Here is an 18,848-nt window from a genome sequence, read left to right as displayed (position 1 = left end):
TAAAAGCCTCCTATCAAAAAGAAGAGCCGTGACAGAATCGCGGGGCATGCTGGGAAACGGAGTCCCCGCTCCATTTAAATCATGGCGGCCCTAGCGAGAAAAAAACAGTGTCTCCCATAATACAGCGCGACAGCGGCGGAAGAATAGATAGCATTCTCTCCTGGGCTTTGATTTATGACTTTTTTTTAAAAAAAAAAAGACGGAAGTGACGTCACAAGCGACAGGAAACAATCCGTCCGGAGCGAGGAAGCCAGTTCCGTTTCCGAGGTCGGAGGTTGGGCGGCGCTGAGGCACCGGTGCAGGCGGGCGAGCGAGCGAGACAAGCGGCCACGATGCTCATCAAAGTGAAGGTGAGGCGGCAAACTCCGGCGGAGGGAGCCGCGAACGGGCCTATCCAAGTGCGCTGAGTCACGGCATCCCTGAGAGCGGCGGCCGCTGTGCATTATGGGTGGCTCTGAGGAGCCCGCTGCTTTTTCTACCTCAGCCGGCACGCTCCATGCCGTGACGGGCGGCCTTCCTTAGCGCCAAAACGGTTGGTGGCTACGCCTCATACCTAAGGCGTAGGTTGTGTCAAGGAACACAATCCCCACAAAAAGGCACCGCAACCCCAGTGATTTAACCTCCTTCGGTCGAAGCCCGAGCTTATTTAGGATATTTCTCAGAAAAAGACCCGCTAATTGGACGACCCAACGTAAATTAGTCACTGATCTACAACATTAGTGCAGCTAGTCCTCGGCTTATGACGGCAGTGGGACCCGTTGCTAAGTGAGCCGGTTGTGCAGCGAGTTAATTTGCCGTTGCTAAGCCACATGGTTGTTAAGCGAATCCGGCTTCCCCTTGGACTTTACTTGCCGGAAGGTCGCAAAAGGGGGGGGCGAAATCACATGCCCCCCCCCATTGTGACTGTCGTAAATAGGAGTCGGTTGCCCAGTGCCTTAATTTTGATCACGTGACCACTGTAGATGCTGCAACGGTCGTAAGTGTGAAAAACGGTCATAAGCCAGCTTTGAATGGTCACTAAATGAACGGTTGTAAGCCAAGGACTGCCTGTAATCAGATGGTTGCCAAAAGGGGTTCAGATTTTGTGCCTTGGGAAAAGTTGCAAGGGAAGAAGCAGGCATAAATAAATCACGTACGGTAGAAATTCAGCAGCATGTGGAGTGTGAAGGATGTGTGTTTATTTTCATGGTCATGATGTGCACTAAAGATGGTGTTTGATTTCATTGTTGTACGAGGCGCAATGACAATAAAGTAAACTAAAGTGGAGCTTAATTATTGACAACAACGATATAATAGTAATAGTAGTAATAATAATAGTTATAGTACATTTACCATGAAAATAAGAACGGGTCTTATATTTGGGGGGGGCTCCAAAATAAGCAACAGGGCTTATTTTCAGGGGATGTCTTTTTTTTTCCATGTACAGGAGGCAGCAAGTGTAGTGGCCGACGGGAGTGGGAGCGCTGCTACTGCTGGGCTGGTTCTCCATTCACTCGTCACCTCAAGTGCTGGCCATGCCTACCACCTGGGATGATGATGACCTTCACTAGGTCTTATTTTTGGGGTAGGGCTTATATCAGGCTCCCTTAAAAAATCTGGCAAGGACTTATTTTCAGGATAGAAAACATTGGGGCGGGGGGAAACATGGTAATAATAATAGTACATTTTAAGAAGATACTTGGTTGATACCCAGAATGCTGGCCGCATCCCGTACCAACCACCAGAGCCAGTCAATAATATTTGTGATACATTTTAAAATGTTTAGTTGACTGAGTTTCATGTTTAATGAATAAAAGTTTATAACAGTAATAATAATCCAGAGTCGAAGAAAAAGAACTGGGAAAAAAATGAAATATTGCGACCCGGCCATCAAAACTACATGATTATGGATGAAACGTGTAACAGTGGTATCCAAGAATTTTATAAAATACATCAAGAAATTGCAGTTTCCTGCAATAACACCTGCAGAGGTTCAAAAAACTGTGCTACTTGGAATATAGTACATTTTAAGAAGATACTTGGTTGATATCTAGGATGCTGGCAGCAACCCATATCAACCATCAGAGCCAGTCAAGTAGTATTTGTGATACATTTTATCACAAATATCACAAAATACAAAGACCTACAAATAGAAATAGAACAACTATGGCAAAGGCAAGCAAGGGTAGTACTAATAGTAATAGGATTCTGGGTGCAGTCAGAACACCATAGGCATTGACAAATTTGCTATCAGTCAATTGCAGAAGGCAGCCTTACTTGGAACAGCTTCCATCCTGCAGCAATATCTGTAACACCATCAAACATCCAGATTTGCCTATCCCAGGTCCTCGGTAAGGACTCAATAGGTAGACAAAAATGCCAAACCCAGCCTGAACATCTGGCTGACTGTGTGATGAGTAATAATAATAAAAATAAAAACAATAATATATTTGCCAACTGGCATGGGATAAAGTGGGGTCACATTTTGGAGGTGGCAAAGTAGCTTAGTGCAAGATCTCACTTCCACGCTGTGTACACATTGTTTTCTCTTGAATATTAATCTTAATGTTTTAATGTTTGATGTTTTCATGTTTTAATCCTATAATTGTTTTATTCTGTTATTTATGGTATTGTGAGTCACTTGATAGAAATGGGTGGCATTCAAATTTAATAAATAATGTAACAATTGATGATAATGACCAAAAAAAGTCTGGATAGTAGACATGGCAGCTCTTGCAGGCAGCAGGAGAGAAGAGAAAGAACTGTAGAAGGTAACAAAATACAAAGACTTAGAAAGAGAATGACTGTGGCAAAAGAAAGCAAAGGTAGGACCAATAATGCTAGCCACTTTGGGTGCAATCCCAAAAACATCTGGAACACCTCTTGAACGCCATTCGGCATTGACAAAAATCCCCATCGGTCAATTGTAAAAGGCAGCTTTACTCCGAATAGCTTACATCCTGTGACAATACCTTCAACGCCATCAAATATCAGCATCCAATACTTGAGGGAGGAGAGGGTCAAGCTATTTTCCAAGGCACCCGACGGCCAGACAAGGAACATTTGGCTGACGGTGCAACCAACTAAAATAATCATACATTGTCATCTCGCATTCTCATATACGTTTGCATATAAATTGCTTTAAGATCTTTGTTTATTTATCAAATTGTATTTGCTATCCATCTCATGAGTCAGGTGACTCTGAGTGGCTTGTTTCTTGGTTTATCAACTAAAACAGGTCGTTGGGCTACAAAGCAACTACTGTTCATCCACCAGACACTCTTATCCTTTAGAAGGTGGAGGATTCTCACCGTTTCTAACTTTTAATCATACTTTTGATTTTCCCCTGGCATTTTCTCCCAGGTTCCGGCAAAGGAGAGTGAAACCCCGCCTTGCTTCATCAATCTTGTCATCTTTTGTCTTTCTGGCTAAATGTTATTGATTTTATTGTAATGGTTGGGAACTGTCTGGAGGCATTGAAAGTCAGAGAACATACAGTTGTTTTATTGTTATTGTTATTATTTTACTCAACTCCTGGCATGCTGCTGTGTTTTCAAACTCATCCGAATTCAGATGAATTGCATATATTTTGTTAGCCTTAAGTACTCTTTGATTCATTCAGCTCAGCATCCTTTGTAATCACTAGAAAATATTACTTGCTGGCCAAGCCTGTGAAAAGATTGCCCTGGGTTTCTCTACATCCAAAGCAGCCTTCCAGAAGGAGGAATGAAAAAAAACGACTTAATAAAAATTCATTTAATGAAGAGAAGGACTAGGGGGTGACACTAGGGGCAATGTTCCAGTGTTTGAGGGGCTGCCCCAAAGAAGAGGGAGTCAGGCTTTTCTCCAAAGCACCTGAAGGCAGGACAGGAAATGAGGGATGGAAACTAACCAAGGAGAGAAGCAACCTGGAATTAAGGAGAAATTTCTTAACAGTGAGGACAATTAACCAGTGGAACAGCTTGCCACCAGAAGTTGTGGGCCCTTCATCACTGGAGGTTTTTTAAGAAGAGACTGGACAAAGATTTGTCAAGAACAGTACAGGATCTCTTCCTTTAACAGGGTTGGACTAGAAAACCTCTAAGGTCCCTTTCAACGCTGTTACGCTATTATTCTGAATACTGATTCACTAAATGACCGTCTTCCTCTGTTCTTTGAAATTCTGTCCATATTTTTGAATTCAAAGCATTAACAGCCACTAAATCAAAGGTGATGGACAGGCAAAATCTGGAGGCCTAAATCTAATTAATAGGTTGGAGAGAGAGTCATTTTGGATGTTAATTACAAGCCAGCTCTTCTGAGAGGCGCAGCTAGTAATTAAAAGATGTGAGGGCTCCCTCTGTTAGCTATAAACGCCAGCAAAATTTCTAAGCATGGTGTGATCTAAGCCAGAATGCCGATGAATGAAATAATCTTTTTTATTTGTGCATAAGCCAGGAAAGTCCCCCGGAGATACAAAGTTCCACCCCCATCTCTCTTTAGAACCGAACCAGAGTGGGATTCTGCAGAGGAAGTGGACAGTGATGGCTTGATGAAACCTTTTTTTCTCCTTTCCTTGCAGACGCTGACCGGGAAAGAGATAGAGATAGATATCGAACCGACGGACAAGGTATCAACCCTCAGAGGAATGGGGTGGGTTTTAATCTTGCTTGACTATCCTTGCTACGTGTCCTACTTTGCCTCCAAATGCAGTTCACCCACAAAGCCATGTTTGTAGAGAGAGGAAGGGCTGTGTTTGAGGCTTCTGTGCAAAGGAGGGGGAATTCCTCCACCACGGCCCCACCCCTTCTTTCTGCAAACTTTATAAAGCCTTATTAAGGCCACATCTGGAATCCTGCATCCAGTTTTGGTCATCAGGTTACAAAAAAAAAATGTTGAGACTTTGGAAAAAGTGCAAAGAAGAGGAACTGATATGATTAAAGGGCTGGATATAATATAAATGAGGATAATCTAATGTAATCTAAGCAGGGCATGTAAATTGAATGCTTCTGAGGTGATTACTGGAGACTAAAACATAATGAACGGTTGCAGGAACTGGGCTTGGCTAGTCTAGAGAAAAGAAGGATGGGCATAAGAGCAGTCTTCCAATATTTGAGGGGCTGTGTGGATTTCAACTCCCAGAATTCCCTAGCCACCTATAGTCCTCGCCTTACAATCAGACATTCAGTGACCATTCAAAGTTACGACGACGCTGAAAAAAAGTGACGTTTTTTTACACTTAGGGCTGTTCCAGCCTCCCCGCGGTCACGTGATCAGATTTGGGACGCTTGGCAAGGCACAGAATCAAAATAATAATGGCCCTTTATAAAGCCTTAGTAAGGCCACGCCTAGAATAGTGCATCCAATTTTGGTCACCGCATTTCAAAAAATATGTTCAGCCTTTAGAAAAAAAATGCAGAGAAGAGCAACGAAGAGGATTCCAGGCCTGGAGGCTAAAACCTACGAAGAACGGTTAGCAGGAATTGGGGGTGGCCAGTCTAGAAAAAAGAAGGACTAGGGGGATGTGACAGCAGTCTTACAGTATTTGAGGGGCTGCCACAAAAAGGATGTCCGCCTATTCTTCAAAGCACATGGAGACAAGAAACAAGGAATGAAAACTAATCAAGGAGAGAAGCAACCTGGAATTAAGGGAAAACTTCCTAACAGTGAGTACAATTAACCAGTGGAACGACTTGCCACCAGGCATTGTGGATGCTCCATCACTGGAAGAGGTTGCACAGTCATTTGTCTGAGATGCTACATAGGGTCTCCTGCTTGAGCAGGGGACTGGACTAGCAGACCTCCAAGGCCCCTTCCAGCTCTATTCTGATTGATTGGTCTTCAGATAACTTCAGGGAAGGGAATTTAGCCATGATCACAGAGAAACCACCCCTTCCATAGACCCCAAAGTGCTTTTTCAAGAGGCAACTGGACTTCCTGGTGGTGGTTTTTCTTCGAAGACCTTTCGCTTCTCATCCAGGAAGCTTCTTCAGGTCTTCATAGAATGATTCAGCCGCTTTCTACATCCTTAAATTCATCTTCCCCTCTTAACTTGCAATTGTTGGCGAAACTTCCTTCTCAGTCTTCTTTTCACACAATGGTTTCCTTCATTGAGTGACACTTTTTCCAGAACCTCTCTTCATCCCCCACCAGACCCTAAGATGTTAATGACTGCAAGTGCATCCACCTGGATGGGAATCCCAGCCACTTTCCTAAGCCCTCAGGTAGTTCCTGGGGAAGCTCTTCTGACAATGGTCAGATGTTGATGGCCTACACAGGAGCAGCTTTGAAAAGCGGCCATAGGTTGTAGAGAAGATGCTTGGGTGCTGTCTTGGAACAGAATCAAACATTACAGCAATGATTCTCAATCTTGGGAAGTGGAAGATGGGTGGACTTCAACTCCCAGAGTTCTGTGGTCATCTTCAAGTGGTCAAGCTTGAGAAATACAGTATGTTAAGGGACGCTGACGCTTTGTGAGTTTCAAAGAATTTGCCATTGGTCTTCCCAGGCATGAGCCGAACATCTAAAACAGTGTTTTTCAAACTTGGCAATTTGAAGATGGCTGGCTGGCTAGCTGGGGAATTCTGGGAGTTGAAATCCACCCGTCTTAACGTTGACAAGGTTGCAAACGCTGGTCTAAAGTCGCCCCGTGTTGCTTGTTGCAGCCCTTCCCTCCTCCCAACCGGTGGAAGTTGAGAGTTGTTCTACGGGGAAAATTGACCTTACTCTCTTTTACTCCCTTTCTCTGTTCCCTTTCAGGTGGAAAGAATAAAAGAGCGGGTGGAAGAAAAGGAAGGCATCCCGCCTCAACAGCAGCGACTCATCTACAGCGGGAAGCAAATGTGAGTTTCAAGGTGGAGAGTCATCATGCCGGCATAGTTTTTAATCCTGGGGAGGGACATGAAAAAAATGTGAAAAAAAGCCCATCAAACGAAACCAAGCCGAGAATGCTTTGAAAAGCAAGGGAACCACAGTTTGCAACCTTCCCTGCAAAGGAGCAGAGTCATTGGGGAAGTCGGTGGGAAGTCGGATGTCATGATCCCATGAGGTCCTCACTTAACGCCCCGCATGGTCCTTGTTCAACAAGGGCAACTGGGACCTATTGGGATTGCTGTCTCTCTTCCCATGCAGCCAGGTGAACATCCCGCTTTATGACTGCATTGCTTGATGACAAAAATTCTGGTGCCAATGCCGGTCATTAAGTGAGGGCTAGCTGTAATTTGAGCCTGCTGAGGCTGGAGTGACAAGTCTGGATTGATTCGTTTCATGAAACCATTGGCTTGTTTTATTAGCCATCCAAGAAAACCTATCCATTCCTCCTTTATATATTATATAGTTTCCTCTAATCCACTGCAATTTAACAAAACCCAGAAACGAAAATTGAAATAACGATAAAAGAATCTTTTTCTTGGGTGGCCCTAAACGTGCTCTGGGAATTCACGTTTTTCTGTGAAGGTTCTTTGATAAGATCAATGCATGCACGCTCCTCAATTTACAACAGTTTGTTTAATGGTTTACGGCCATTTTTCACACGTATGACCATGTTTAACACTTACAATGTTGCAGCATCTCCGAGATCACATGATCAAAATTCAAACACTTGGCAACTGACTCATATTTATAACGATCACAGTGTCCCAGGAGTCAGGTGATCGCCTTTTGCGACCTTCCGACAGAGTCCAGGGGCAAGTCAAGATTCATTTAACAACCGTGTTCCCAACTTAACAACTGCAGTGATTCACTTAACCAACTGCGGCAAGAAAAGGGGTCAAAATTTCACTTCACAAATGTCTCATTTGGCAGCATAAATTTGGGGGCCCAATTGTGGCTGTTAGTCGAGGACTACCTGTAATACAGGGACCCAAAATAGGAACCTCCACCTACGTGCCATTTAAAAGACACACAATCACTGCAGTTCTTAAATGGGTCACGGGGTGGTTCAGTAAATCCGGTTTCCCCCCCGGTTGACCTTGCTCGTCCGAAGGTCGCAAAAACGGATCACGTGACCCCCGGGACGCTGCAGCCGTCATAACTATGATTCAGTTGCCAAACGTCTTAATTTTTGATCACGCGCATGTGGGAATGTTGCAACGGTTTTAAGTGTGAAACGTGGCCGTAAGCCTCTTTTTTTCAGTGCCCCTGTAACTTTCAACAGTCATTAACGGAAATGATGTAGACTTCCTGTAAATGAAATCTTTCTTTAATTCCCTTATTTCTTTGAGTGGAAAATCTAAATTCGCTTACATATCGATGCTATCAACTATATTTTCTCAAGTTAATCAATCATCATCTTTTAACCAACCTAGAATGCCTCGCGGGGTGGAATCTGGGCAACTGAATGGAGCTGGAAGAATATGTTTTAATGGCCGGATGCCCTTCCTATTACCAATGGGGAGTTTTTGTTCAGCAAATATATTCTCAGGGTGCCCAGAGAGAGAAATATCTGCTTCTACCTAGGCTCGAACCAGATCTCTAATAGACCCTGGGAATGATATAACAGTCCAGATCCCCAAAATAGGGGTTCACCCCTGCTTTTCTCTCTCCCCCGCCCCCCACAGGAACGATGAGAAAACGGCCGCCGACTACAAGATCCAGGGTGGCTCCGTCCTCCACTTGGTCCTAGCCTTGCGCGGAGGCCTGCGATGATGGTGCCCCCGGCGCTGCTGCACTACCCCCCTTTCGTCAAAGACCCCGGATGTGGGTTAGCCTCACACACCCCCTCGAGTTGTCATGGGAGGCCCGTTGGGTTCAAATCCCAGACGGGCTGCCTGGCATCGCTGCCTCCCCACATGTCTGTTTATTTGCAAACTGTCATTCTAGAGGCTGGGGGGAGAATTATTTTGGGGGGATGGGGTGCTTTTTTTTTTTTTTTTTTGAGTTACGGGGTGCGGCCTCCCTCTGGCCACAGGTGGATAAGGAGGCATCTGCTGTTTTTCACCCCCGGGATCCAGAGCCCCTTTCCCCATCATCCCCGCCATGTCGTGGCTAATAAATGTTCAATAAACACTTCACAATCGTCACTGTTTCATTTGTGTCTCCTGGTTCTGCAGGGTTTCTGGGGTGTATTTGTGTGTGTGTCTTGGGTCGCCTTTCCTAAGTCCTCGAAATATGACCGTAATCCTCAATTTACAACCGGTCGTTTAGGAACGGCTTGAAGCTAAGAAGGAAACCCCCCCCCCCCCGCCCCAAACTACTGAAGACCAAGTTTCGACTCACAAACACACATAGCCCTGTTGCATCGCCAATCTGCGCACTCGACAACCAGACTGCCTCGGCCGCCATTTTCTGCCTCTCGTGGTCATGTGAGGATATTTTACGTCATCTCACATCTGGCTTCATACAAACGTCCATTGGAGGCAATCAGTTCAGTTAACCTCATGATTCGCTTAATGACCATTGTAAAAAATAAAAAATCAAAACCCTCTACGGTCTTTCAGTGAGCTGCTTAACAACCTGCACATCTTAATTCTGGACTGAAATTATGGTATAAGGTGAGGACGACTTAACATTTGAGTGGAGAAACTTAAAATATATTTTCATTATTGGGGTGACACAAATTTGGGGAAGAGTTTAACTTCTCTTTAAAAAAACCTGGGATTTTTATATCCTGCTCTTGCTTTGTACAATTGCAGATGTTTTTATTTATTTTTTAAAAAATGGGATATCCTCGGTGACACAACCGTCAGCAACTCACGTGATGGGCAAAGCGCCTGATCAAAGACATTCAGCTGCCCTTTGTGCTAAAGTGGGACTCGAACTCACTGCCCCCTGGTAATTGGCTATAAAGGGGGACAAGACCTCTCCCTCTCCTGGAGAGTGGCAAGAGACGAGCATATATTAAGCGGACCCTCCTCTCTCCCACCTTTGATCCTTGCTCCTCTTCATCACTGAACCCCACACTCCCCTTAGCCCTGACGATGTTCCTTAGTTGGGTCATGAAACGTCTTCATTAAACAAAATGTCTCCTGTAATCACTGATTGGAGTATGACACCTTTATATCTTTCCCCTAAAATTATAATACTTAATATAATACATAACTTCCATTCGGATTCTCCTTGGTACATTCTAAAATTACACACTATATTTTTAAAAAAGAAAAAATTATGAATATATAATATGATTAAAACAACAATCCATATCAATTCAATTCTATCGTTTATATTAATATTCATTTAAATCTTAAACATTTTACACATTACTTTTCAAATAGGTATCATGCTACTATGGGAACACATATAAACTTTCCATAGTTGCTTCCTGGGGTGGGGTGGGGTATCTTGAGTAACCTTTGCTAAGTCCTCGACGTACGACCGTAATCCTCAATTTATGACCGGTCACTTAGGAATGGTTCGAAGCTAAGACGGAGCCCCCCCAGATGGTCCAGAAGACCAAGTTTCAACTCACAAACGCACACAGCCTTGTTGCATCGCCATTTGCGCGTTCGACAACCAAACTGCCTCGGCCGCCATTTTCTACGTCTCGTGGTCATGTGAGGATATTTTACGTCATTTTACATCTGCCTTCCGACAAACGTCTATTTCAGGCAATCGGTTCACTTAAAATCATGATTCGCTTAATGACCATTGCAAAAAAAAAAAAAATCAAAACCCTGTAGGGACTTTCAGTGAGCTGCTTAAAAACCTGCACACCTTAATCGAAATTCTGGACTCAATTTATGGCCTAAGGTGAGCATTACTAACATCTGAGTGGAGAAAGTTAAAATATTGATATTTTCATTCTCTAGGTGACAAAAATTTGGGGAAGATCCACTTTCAAGTTTAAATTCTCTTTTTAAAAAAACCTTGGTTTTTTGGGCTTATATCCTGCTTTTCCTTTGTACAATTGCAGGTGTTTTTATTTATTTTTTTAAAAAATGGGACATCCTGGGAGACACAACCGTCAGCAACTCACGTGATGGGCAAAGCGCCAGATCCAAGACATTCAGCTGCCCTTTGTGCTAAAGCGGGACTCGAACTCACTGCCCCCTGGTGATGGGCTATAAAGGGGGACTAGACCCCGCCCTCTCCTGGTGAGTGGCAAGAGACGAGCATATAATAAGCGGACCATCCTCTCTCCTACCGTTGATCCTTGCTCCTCTTCATCGCTGAACCCAACACTCCCCTGAGCCCTGACGATGTTCCCTAGCTGGCTCATGAAACGTCTGCCAGAAAATCACCCGACTCAGAGGGAACCAATCACCTCCCCCCCCCCGACACACACCCAATCCTTTCTTTAGCGACCGTTCTGAGCGATGACAGACGTGCTGAGAGGCGGGGTGGGGATCCAGCAGCCCGCCCTCTGGGGATTAGGGAGTGGGAGCGATTGACTGGCCTGGGTGGTCGAGGGGAGGGGGAGCTTGGGGAAGGCAGGAGGGTCTTTGTTGAAGACCTTGGACTGCCCCTGGTCAGAAATGGTGCAGAGTCTTCTGCCTAAAGGCTGGGGTTGGACTAGATGACCTGCAAGGTCCCTTCTTAATCTGCTAATGGAGAGTGAAGCCGGTCCGCCTTCTGGGCGGGGGAAAAAGAAACAAGTTGAAATCATTGGTCTATTTTCCTGGGGAGGGGAGGGATAATCTTGGAAGGAGGGAGCGGTTGGGCAGGCACCACCCCTACACCTTAACGGACTCCATCGAGGGCTGTTCTGACCGGCTGAGGACCCGGCCTCTTCATTCGACCCCCACTTAACCCTGGCGAGGAAGGGGCCCCCTGCAGAGATCAAAGCACAAAGCGGCTGAACTGAGGCTGGTAATCCCAGCGGCAACAGCGGCCACCACCATCACCGCCGCAAGGGGAGGAGAACCTGCCTCGGCCACTCCAAGATGGCCACCCACGCCCGGCCAGCTCCATCCCCCCCAGCGAAAGGATACTGGAGATCGTACATGGGTCCATTTCACGTCTTCAGGGAAGCCAGTGACCTTCTGGCTTCAGTATCGGACAAGAGGAGAAGAGCGTTTTTCCTGAGCTCCTGTGGACGGGACGTCTTCCAAACGGCTATGGGCCTCTCAGCACCAACACACGTGCAGGCAGTTCGTGGGAGGGAGCTTCAGGACATGCTATGAGCACATTATGCACCCCCAGCACCAGCCTTGGTCACATGAGTTTCTCCCCAGGGATCAAAAAGGCAGTGAGACAGTCTATGACTTTGTGGCAACACTGAGAGAAATGGCAGGCGACTGCAATTCAGCGATCTGGAGGAGGAAAGGATGCGAGAGGGGCTCCTTGCGGGTATAAAAGAATTAAGCCTACGAAGGCGATTAATGGCTCAGGTTGATCTCAGGTTCCAAGCCACCCTAGACGAGGCCAAACCGAGTGAGTCCCCCATGAGGTCAGACAGTGCCATTCGGATATCAAGGAGTGGCCATCCCTCGGGCAGAGCGGACACCGTGCATCACGAGAGCATGGAATACGGACACAATACAGCCTTGGTTGTCAAAATCCACCGCACTTGTTCCAAAGAGAAGGAAGGGAGTCCAGGAACGGGAGAGAGTCGCCTCTTTGGTGTCACATGTGGGGGCAATCCCCCCAGAGCAGCAGGCCGATCCAAAGACGCCACTTACTCAAGATGCACAACGGAACGGGCACACCGTTTCTGAGGCACCAGCGAGGAGACAACAAAGTTGCAAGCACAAAGTAGCCCCACAAACGTTTGTCAACTACTACAGCGCCCAATGCTCCAAGATATTCCACACCACCGTCGACATTGAGGGATCACTGTGTGATATGGTGGTGGACACAAGTTCGTATATGACCCTCGTGTCCTGGCCAACTATTAAGAAGGCCATTCTGGGCTTTACAAGGAACAGCTAAAGCAACAGAAAATATTGCTAAAGGACCGTCAAGGGATCCTCATCCCTGTCCTGGGGAGGGGCTCCTTCCAGATTAAATTTAAAAGTTTTGTCGGGTGAACGGAGACCTGCCAAACCTTCTCCGCTTAGAATGGTTCGATGTCCTGGGTCTGGAAGTGACTGCCGTCCTCGCCGACCAAGACGAGAGCATCGAGGAGGAGCCGGTCACGGCATTCGCGGACGTCCATAGTGGGAGTCCAGGCAAGTATAGGATGAAACATTAAAACCCTTGGTCTGTGTCCCCCCACCGGGGAAAAAAGACCAATCATTTTAAATTTAAATGTTGCATAAGCGCACGAACGTCCCTTCCGTTCCTGTCCAATTGTTTTTGTATTCTTATATATATCCCTTTCATGTATTCATAACTATTTTTATACTTGTACCTGTTATCTTAAAATCTCTTGAAAGAATAAATAAATAAAAACAAATAAATTATTTCTTTTCCCTCCTAGAAAACAGACCGGATTGAGATCATTGTTCCTTGGCTACACTCTCCATTAGCATACGCAAAAGTCTTCCTCCTCGACTTACAACATTTCCCTTAATGACCCTTAGAAGTTACAACGGGACGGAGAAAAAAGGGGACTTGGGACCAACGTTTCTTACCTAACAACCGTTGAAGCCTCCCGAGCAAGCCACGTTCCCTTAAACCACCATTCCTGGCCACCGGATTTCTCAAATGCCTTGAATTGAATGGAGAAAAGCCCACCTATTGAATTCTGGGAGTTGCAGCTCAGGCGCCTGACTAGGGGATTCTGGGAGTTGAAATCCATCCATCTTCACGGGGCCCAGCTTGGAAAAGGCGGCATGTGTGAGAGGCTGAAGCTCTGTGAGTTCGCTTGATGGTCCCCCCAGGCATGAGCTGAACATCCGAAACCGGGTTTTTCAACCTTGGCAATTTGAAGGTGGCTCTCTGGGGAATCCTGGGGGTTGAAGCCCACCTTTGTGACATTGTCCAGGTTGCCAAACACGGGTCTAAAATCGCCCCGTGTTCCTTGTTCTGCCCCTTCCCTCCTCCTCCTCTAAGGATCCCCTAATCCTCTAAGAATTGGGCGCATCTGTTTCTCGAATCCAAGACGGGCTGCCTGGCATCGCTGCCTCCCCACATGTCTGTTTCCCTGCAAACTGTCCTTCTAGAGGTTGGGGGGAGGGTTGTGTTTTAGGGGAACGGGGTGCATTTTCTTTGAGTTACGGGGGTGCAGCCTCCCTGTGGCCACAGGTGGATAAGGAGGCATCTGCTGTTTTTCGCCACCCGGGATCCAGAGCCCCTTTCCCCATCATCCCCGCCATGTCGTGGCTAATAAATGTTCAATAAACACTTTACAATCGTCACGGTTTAATTTGTGTCTTCTGTGGCCTGCAGGGCTTCCGGAGGGTGGGGGGTTGAGTGGCCTATGCTATGTGCTCGACATATAACCGTAATCCTCAATTTACGACAGGTTACTTAGGAATGGTTCGAAGCTAAGACAGAGCCCCCCCCAAAAGGTCCAGAAGACCAAGATTCGACTCAAAAAACACACACACGCCCTGTCGCATCGCCATTTGCGCGCTTGACAACCAGACTGCCTCGGCCGCCATTTTCTGCGTCTCGTGAACATGTGAGATTATTTTACGTCATCTTACACCTGCCTTCCACAAACGTCCATTGCAGGCAATCGGATCACTTAAAATCATGATTTGCTTAATGACACTTGCCAAAAATAAACAATAAAAACCCTGTACAGTCTTTCGGTGCGCTGCTTAACAACCTGCACACCTTAATCTTAATTCTGGACTCAACTTATGTTCTACATTTGAGTGCAGAAAGTTAAAATATTCTCGGGGTGAAAAAAATTTGGGAAAGATCCACTTCCAAGTTTAACTTCTCTTTTAAAAAAAACCTTTTATTTTTGGGTTTATCTCCTACTCTTGCTTTGTACAACTGCGGGTGTTTCTATTTCTTTTTTTAAAAATGGGACATCCTGGGTGACATAACCGTCAGCAACTCAAATGATGGGGAAAGCACCTGATCCAAGACATTCAGCTGCCCTTTGTCCTAAAGTGGGACTCGAACTCACTGCCCCCTGGTGATTGTCTAAAAAGTGGGACTACACCCCGCCCCCTATGAGCACATTATGCACCCCCAGCACCAGCCTTGGTCACATGAGTTTCTCCCCAGGGATCAAAAAGGCAGTGAGACAGTCTATGACTTTGTGGCAACGCTGAGAGAAATGGCAGGAGACTGTAAATTCAGCCATCTGGAGGAGGAAAGGATGTGAGAGAGGCTCCTTGCGGATATAAAAGAATTAAGCCTACGAAGGCGATTAAGGGTTCAGGTTGATCTCAGGTTCCAAGCCACCCTAGACGGGGCCAAACCGAGTGAGTCCCCCATGAGGTCAGACACTGCCATTCGGAGATCAAGGAGCGGCCATCCCTCGGGCGGAGCAGCCACCGTGCATCACGAGAGCATGGAACATGGAGACGATACATCCAAGGGTGACAAAATCCACCGTACTCGTTCCGAAGAGGAGGCAGGGAGTCCGGAAACGGGACAGAGGCGCCTCTTTGGTGTCACATGTGGGGGCAATCCCCCCAGAGCAGCAGGCCGATCCAAAGACGCCACTTGCCAAAGATGCACAGGAAGGGGCACACCGCAAACCCTTGCCGTGCAACCCAGCCGGCATCCCGTCTCCAGAGGCTGATTGTTTCCCCGACATGTCCATGTGCGTCCCTGATGGGATTCCGGAAGGTACCGTTTCCGAGGCACCAGCGAGGAGAGGACAAAGTTGCAAACACAAAGTAGCCCCTCAAACGTTTGTCAACTACTACAGTGCCCAATGCTCCAAGAAATTCCACACCACCGTCGACATTGAGGGATCACTGGGTGATATGGTGGTGGACACAAGTTCGTATACGACCCTTGTGTCCTGGCCAACTATTAACAAGGCCGTTCTGGGCTTCACAAGGAACAGCTAAAGCAACAGAAAATATTGCAAAAGGACCACCAAGGGATCCTCATCCCTGTCCTGGGGAGGGGGTCTTTCCAAATTAAATTTAAAAGTTTTGTCGGGTGAACTGAGACCTGCCAAACCTTCTCCGCTTAGAATGGTTCAATATCCTGGGTCTGGAAGTGACTGCCGTCATCGCCTACCAAGACGAGAGCATCGAGGAGGAGCCGGTCACGGCATTCGCGGACGTCCATAGTGGGAGTCCAGGCAAGTATAGGGTGACACATTAAAACCCTTGGTCTGTGTCCCCCACCGCGGAAAAAAGACCAATCATTTTAAATTTAAATGGTGCATAAGCACACCAACGTGCCTACCGTTCCTGTCCTATTGTTTTTGTTTTCTTATATGTATCCCTTTCATGTATTCATAACTATTTTTATACTTGTTCGTGTTATCTTAAAATCTCTTGAAAGAATAAATAAATAAAAACAAATAAATTATTTCTTTTCCCTCCTAGAAAACGGACCAGATTGAGATCATCGTTCCTTGGCTTCACTCTCCATTAGCATATGCAACAGTCTTCCTCCTTGACTTACAATATTTCGCGTAGTGACCGCTGGAAGTTACAACAGGACGGAGAAAAAGGAGACTCAGGACCAACGTTTCATACCTAACCACCGTTGCAGCATCCCCAACAAGCCAAATTCCCTTAAACCACCATTCCTGGCCAGCAGATTTCCAATATGCCTTGAATTGAACTGAGAAAAGCCCACCTATTGAATTCTGGGAGTTGCAGCTCAGGCGCCTGGCTAGGGGATTCTGGGAGTTGAAGTCCATCCATCTTCACGGGGCCAAGCTTGGAAAAGACGGCATGTCCGAGGGAGGCTGAAGCTCTGTGAGTTCGCTTGATGGTCCTCCCAGGCATGAGCTGAACATCTGAAACCGGTTTTTTCAACCCTGGCAATTTGAAGGTGGCTCTCTGGGGAATCCTGGGGGTTGAAGCCCACCTTTGTGACATTGTCAAGGTTGCCAAACATGGGTCTAAAATCGCCCTGTGTTCCTTGTTCTGCCCCTTCCCTCCTCCTCCTCTAAGGATCCCCTAATCCTCTAAGAATTGGGCGCATCAGTTTCTCGAATCCAAGACGGGCTGCCTGGCATTGCTGCCTCCCCACGTGTCTGTTTATCTGCAAACTGTCCTTCTAGAGGTTGGGGGGAGGATTGTGTTTTAGGGGAACGGGGTGCTTTTTTTGAGTTTCGGGGGTGCACCCTTCCTCTGGCCACAGGTGGATAAGGAGGCATCTGTGGTTTTTCGCCACCAGGGATCCAGAGCCCCTTTCCCCATCATCCCCGCATTGTCGTGGCTAATAAAGGTTCAATAAACACTTCACAATCGTCACGGTTTCATTTGTGTCTCCTGGGGCCTCCGGGTTTCCGGGGAGGTGGGGGGGGGGTTGTTGAGTGGCCTTTGCTATGTGCTCGACATAGAACCGTCATCCTCAATTTACGACAGGTTACTTAGGAATGGTTCGAAGCTAAGACAGAGCCCCCCCCAAAAGGTCCAGAAGACCAAGATTCGACTCAAAAAAAACACACACGCCCTGTCGCATCGCCATTTGCGCGCTTGACAACCAGACTGCCTCGGCCGCCATTTTCTGCGTCTCGTGGACATGTGAGATTATTTTACGTCATCTTACACCTGCCTTCCACAAACGTCCATTGCAGGCAATCGGATCACTCAAAATCATGATTTGCTTAATGACGCTTGCCAAAAATAAACAATAAAAACCCTGTACAGTCTTTCGGTGCGCTGCTTAACAACCTGCACACCTTAATCTTAATTCTGGACTCAATTTATGGTCTAAGGTGAGGACCACTAACATTTGAGTGCAGAGAGTTAAAATATTCTCGGGGTGAAAAAAATTTGCGAAAGATCCACTTCCAAGTTTAACTTCTCTTTTAAAAAAAACCTTTTATTTTTGGGTTTATCTCCTACTCTTGCTTTGTACAACTGTGGGTGTTTCTATTTCTTTTTTTAAAAATGGGACATCCTGGGTGACACAACCGTCAGCAACTCACATGATGGGGAAAGCACCTGATCAAAGACATTCAGCTGCCCTTTGTCCTAAAGTGGGACTCGAACTCACTGCCCCCTGGTGATTGTCTAAAAAGTGGGACTAGACCCCGCCCTCTCCTGGTGAGTGGCAAGAGACGAGCATATAATAAGCGGACCCTCCTCTCTCCCACCTTTGATCCTTGCTCCTCTTCATCACTGAACCCCACACTCCCCTTAGCCCTGACGATGTTCCCTAGCTGGCTCATGAAACGTCTGCCAAGAAACTACCTGACTCAGAGGGCACCAATCACACCCCCCAACACACACACACACAGTCCTTTCTTTAGCGACCATTCTGAGCGATGACGGACGTGCTGGAGAGGTGGGGGAGGGGGATCCAGCAGCCACACCCTCTGGGGATTAGGGGAGTGGGAGCGACTGACTGGCCTGGGTGGTTGAGGGGAGGGGGGAGCTTGGGGAAGGCAGGAGGGTCTTTGTTGAATACAAAGGGGTTGGAATAGATGACCTGCAAGGTCCCTTCTTAATATGCTAATGAAGAGTGAAGCCGGTCCGCCTCCTGGGCGTGGGGGAAGAAACAAGTTGAAATCATTGGTCTATTTTCCTGGGGAGGGGAGGGATAATCTTGGAAGGAGGGAGCGGTTCGGCAAGCACCACCCCTACACCTTAACGGACTCCATCGAGGGCTGTTCTGACCGGCTGAGGACCTGGCCTCTTCATTCGACCCCCACTTAACCCGGCGAGGAAGGGGGCCCCTGCAGAGAACAAAGCACAAAGCGGCTGAACTGAGGCTGGGCATCCCAGCGGCACCAGCGGCCACCACCATCACCGCAGCAAGGGGAGGAGAACCTGCCTCGGCCACTCCAAGATGGACACCCACGCCCGGCCAGCTCCGTCCCCCCAGCGAAAGGAGACTGGAGATCGTACATGGGTCCATTTCACGTCTTCAGGGAAGCCAGTGACCGTCTGGCTGTATCGGACAAGAGAGAAAGAGCGTTTTCCTGAGCTCCTGTGGACGGGACGTCTTCCAAACGGCCTGGGCCCTCC

General features: G+C 47.0%; 1 protein-coding gene across 2 annotated transcripts; it reads left to right on the top strand.

The window, feature by feature from the left end:
• Positions 1-76: 76 nt before the first annotated feature.
• On the top strand, positions 77-14,121 carry NEDD8 (NEDD8 ubiquitin like modifier). 2 transcript variants are annotated; one of them, XR_015740046.1, is made up of 5 exons: positions 199-350; positions 4,541-4,588; positions 6,718-6,800; positions 8,517-8,866; positions 14,023-14,121. XR_015740046.1 is itself a non-coding variant. In XM_026721952.2 (4 exons), the coding sequence occupies exons 1-4, from the start codon at positions 333-335 to the stop codon at positions 8,602-8,604; spliced, it is 237 nt and encodes a 78-aa protein (XP_026577737.1). In that variant the 5' UTR covers positions 77-332; the 3' UTR covers positions 8,605-8,974. The 2 variants fall into 2 exon arrangements, 1 of the variants encoding a protein (XP_026577737.1); XM_026721952.2 differs by lacking the exon at positions 14,023-14,121 and having other exon boundaries at positions 77-350; positions 8,517-8,974.
• The last annotated feature ends 4,727 nt before the right edge of the window (positions 14,122-18,848 follow it).

Source organism: Pseudonaja textilis, chromosome Z (assembly GCF_049901715.1).
Source record: "Pseudonaja textilis isolate UNSWEBS1 chromosome Z, rPseTex1.2, whole genome shotgun sequence".
Taxonomy (NCBI): domain Eukaryota; kingdom Metazoa; phylum Chordata; class Lepidosauria; order Squamata; family Elapidae; genus Pseudonaja; species Pseudonaja textilis.
This window is presented reverse-complemented; position numbering and strand designations above follow the sequence as displayed.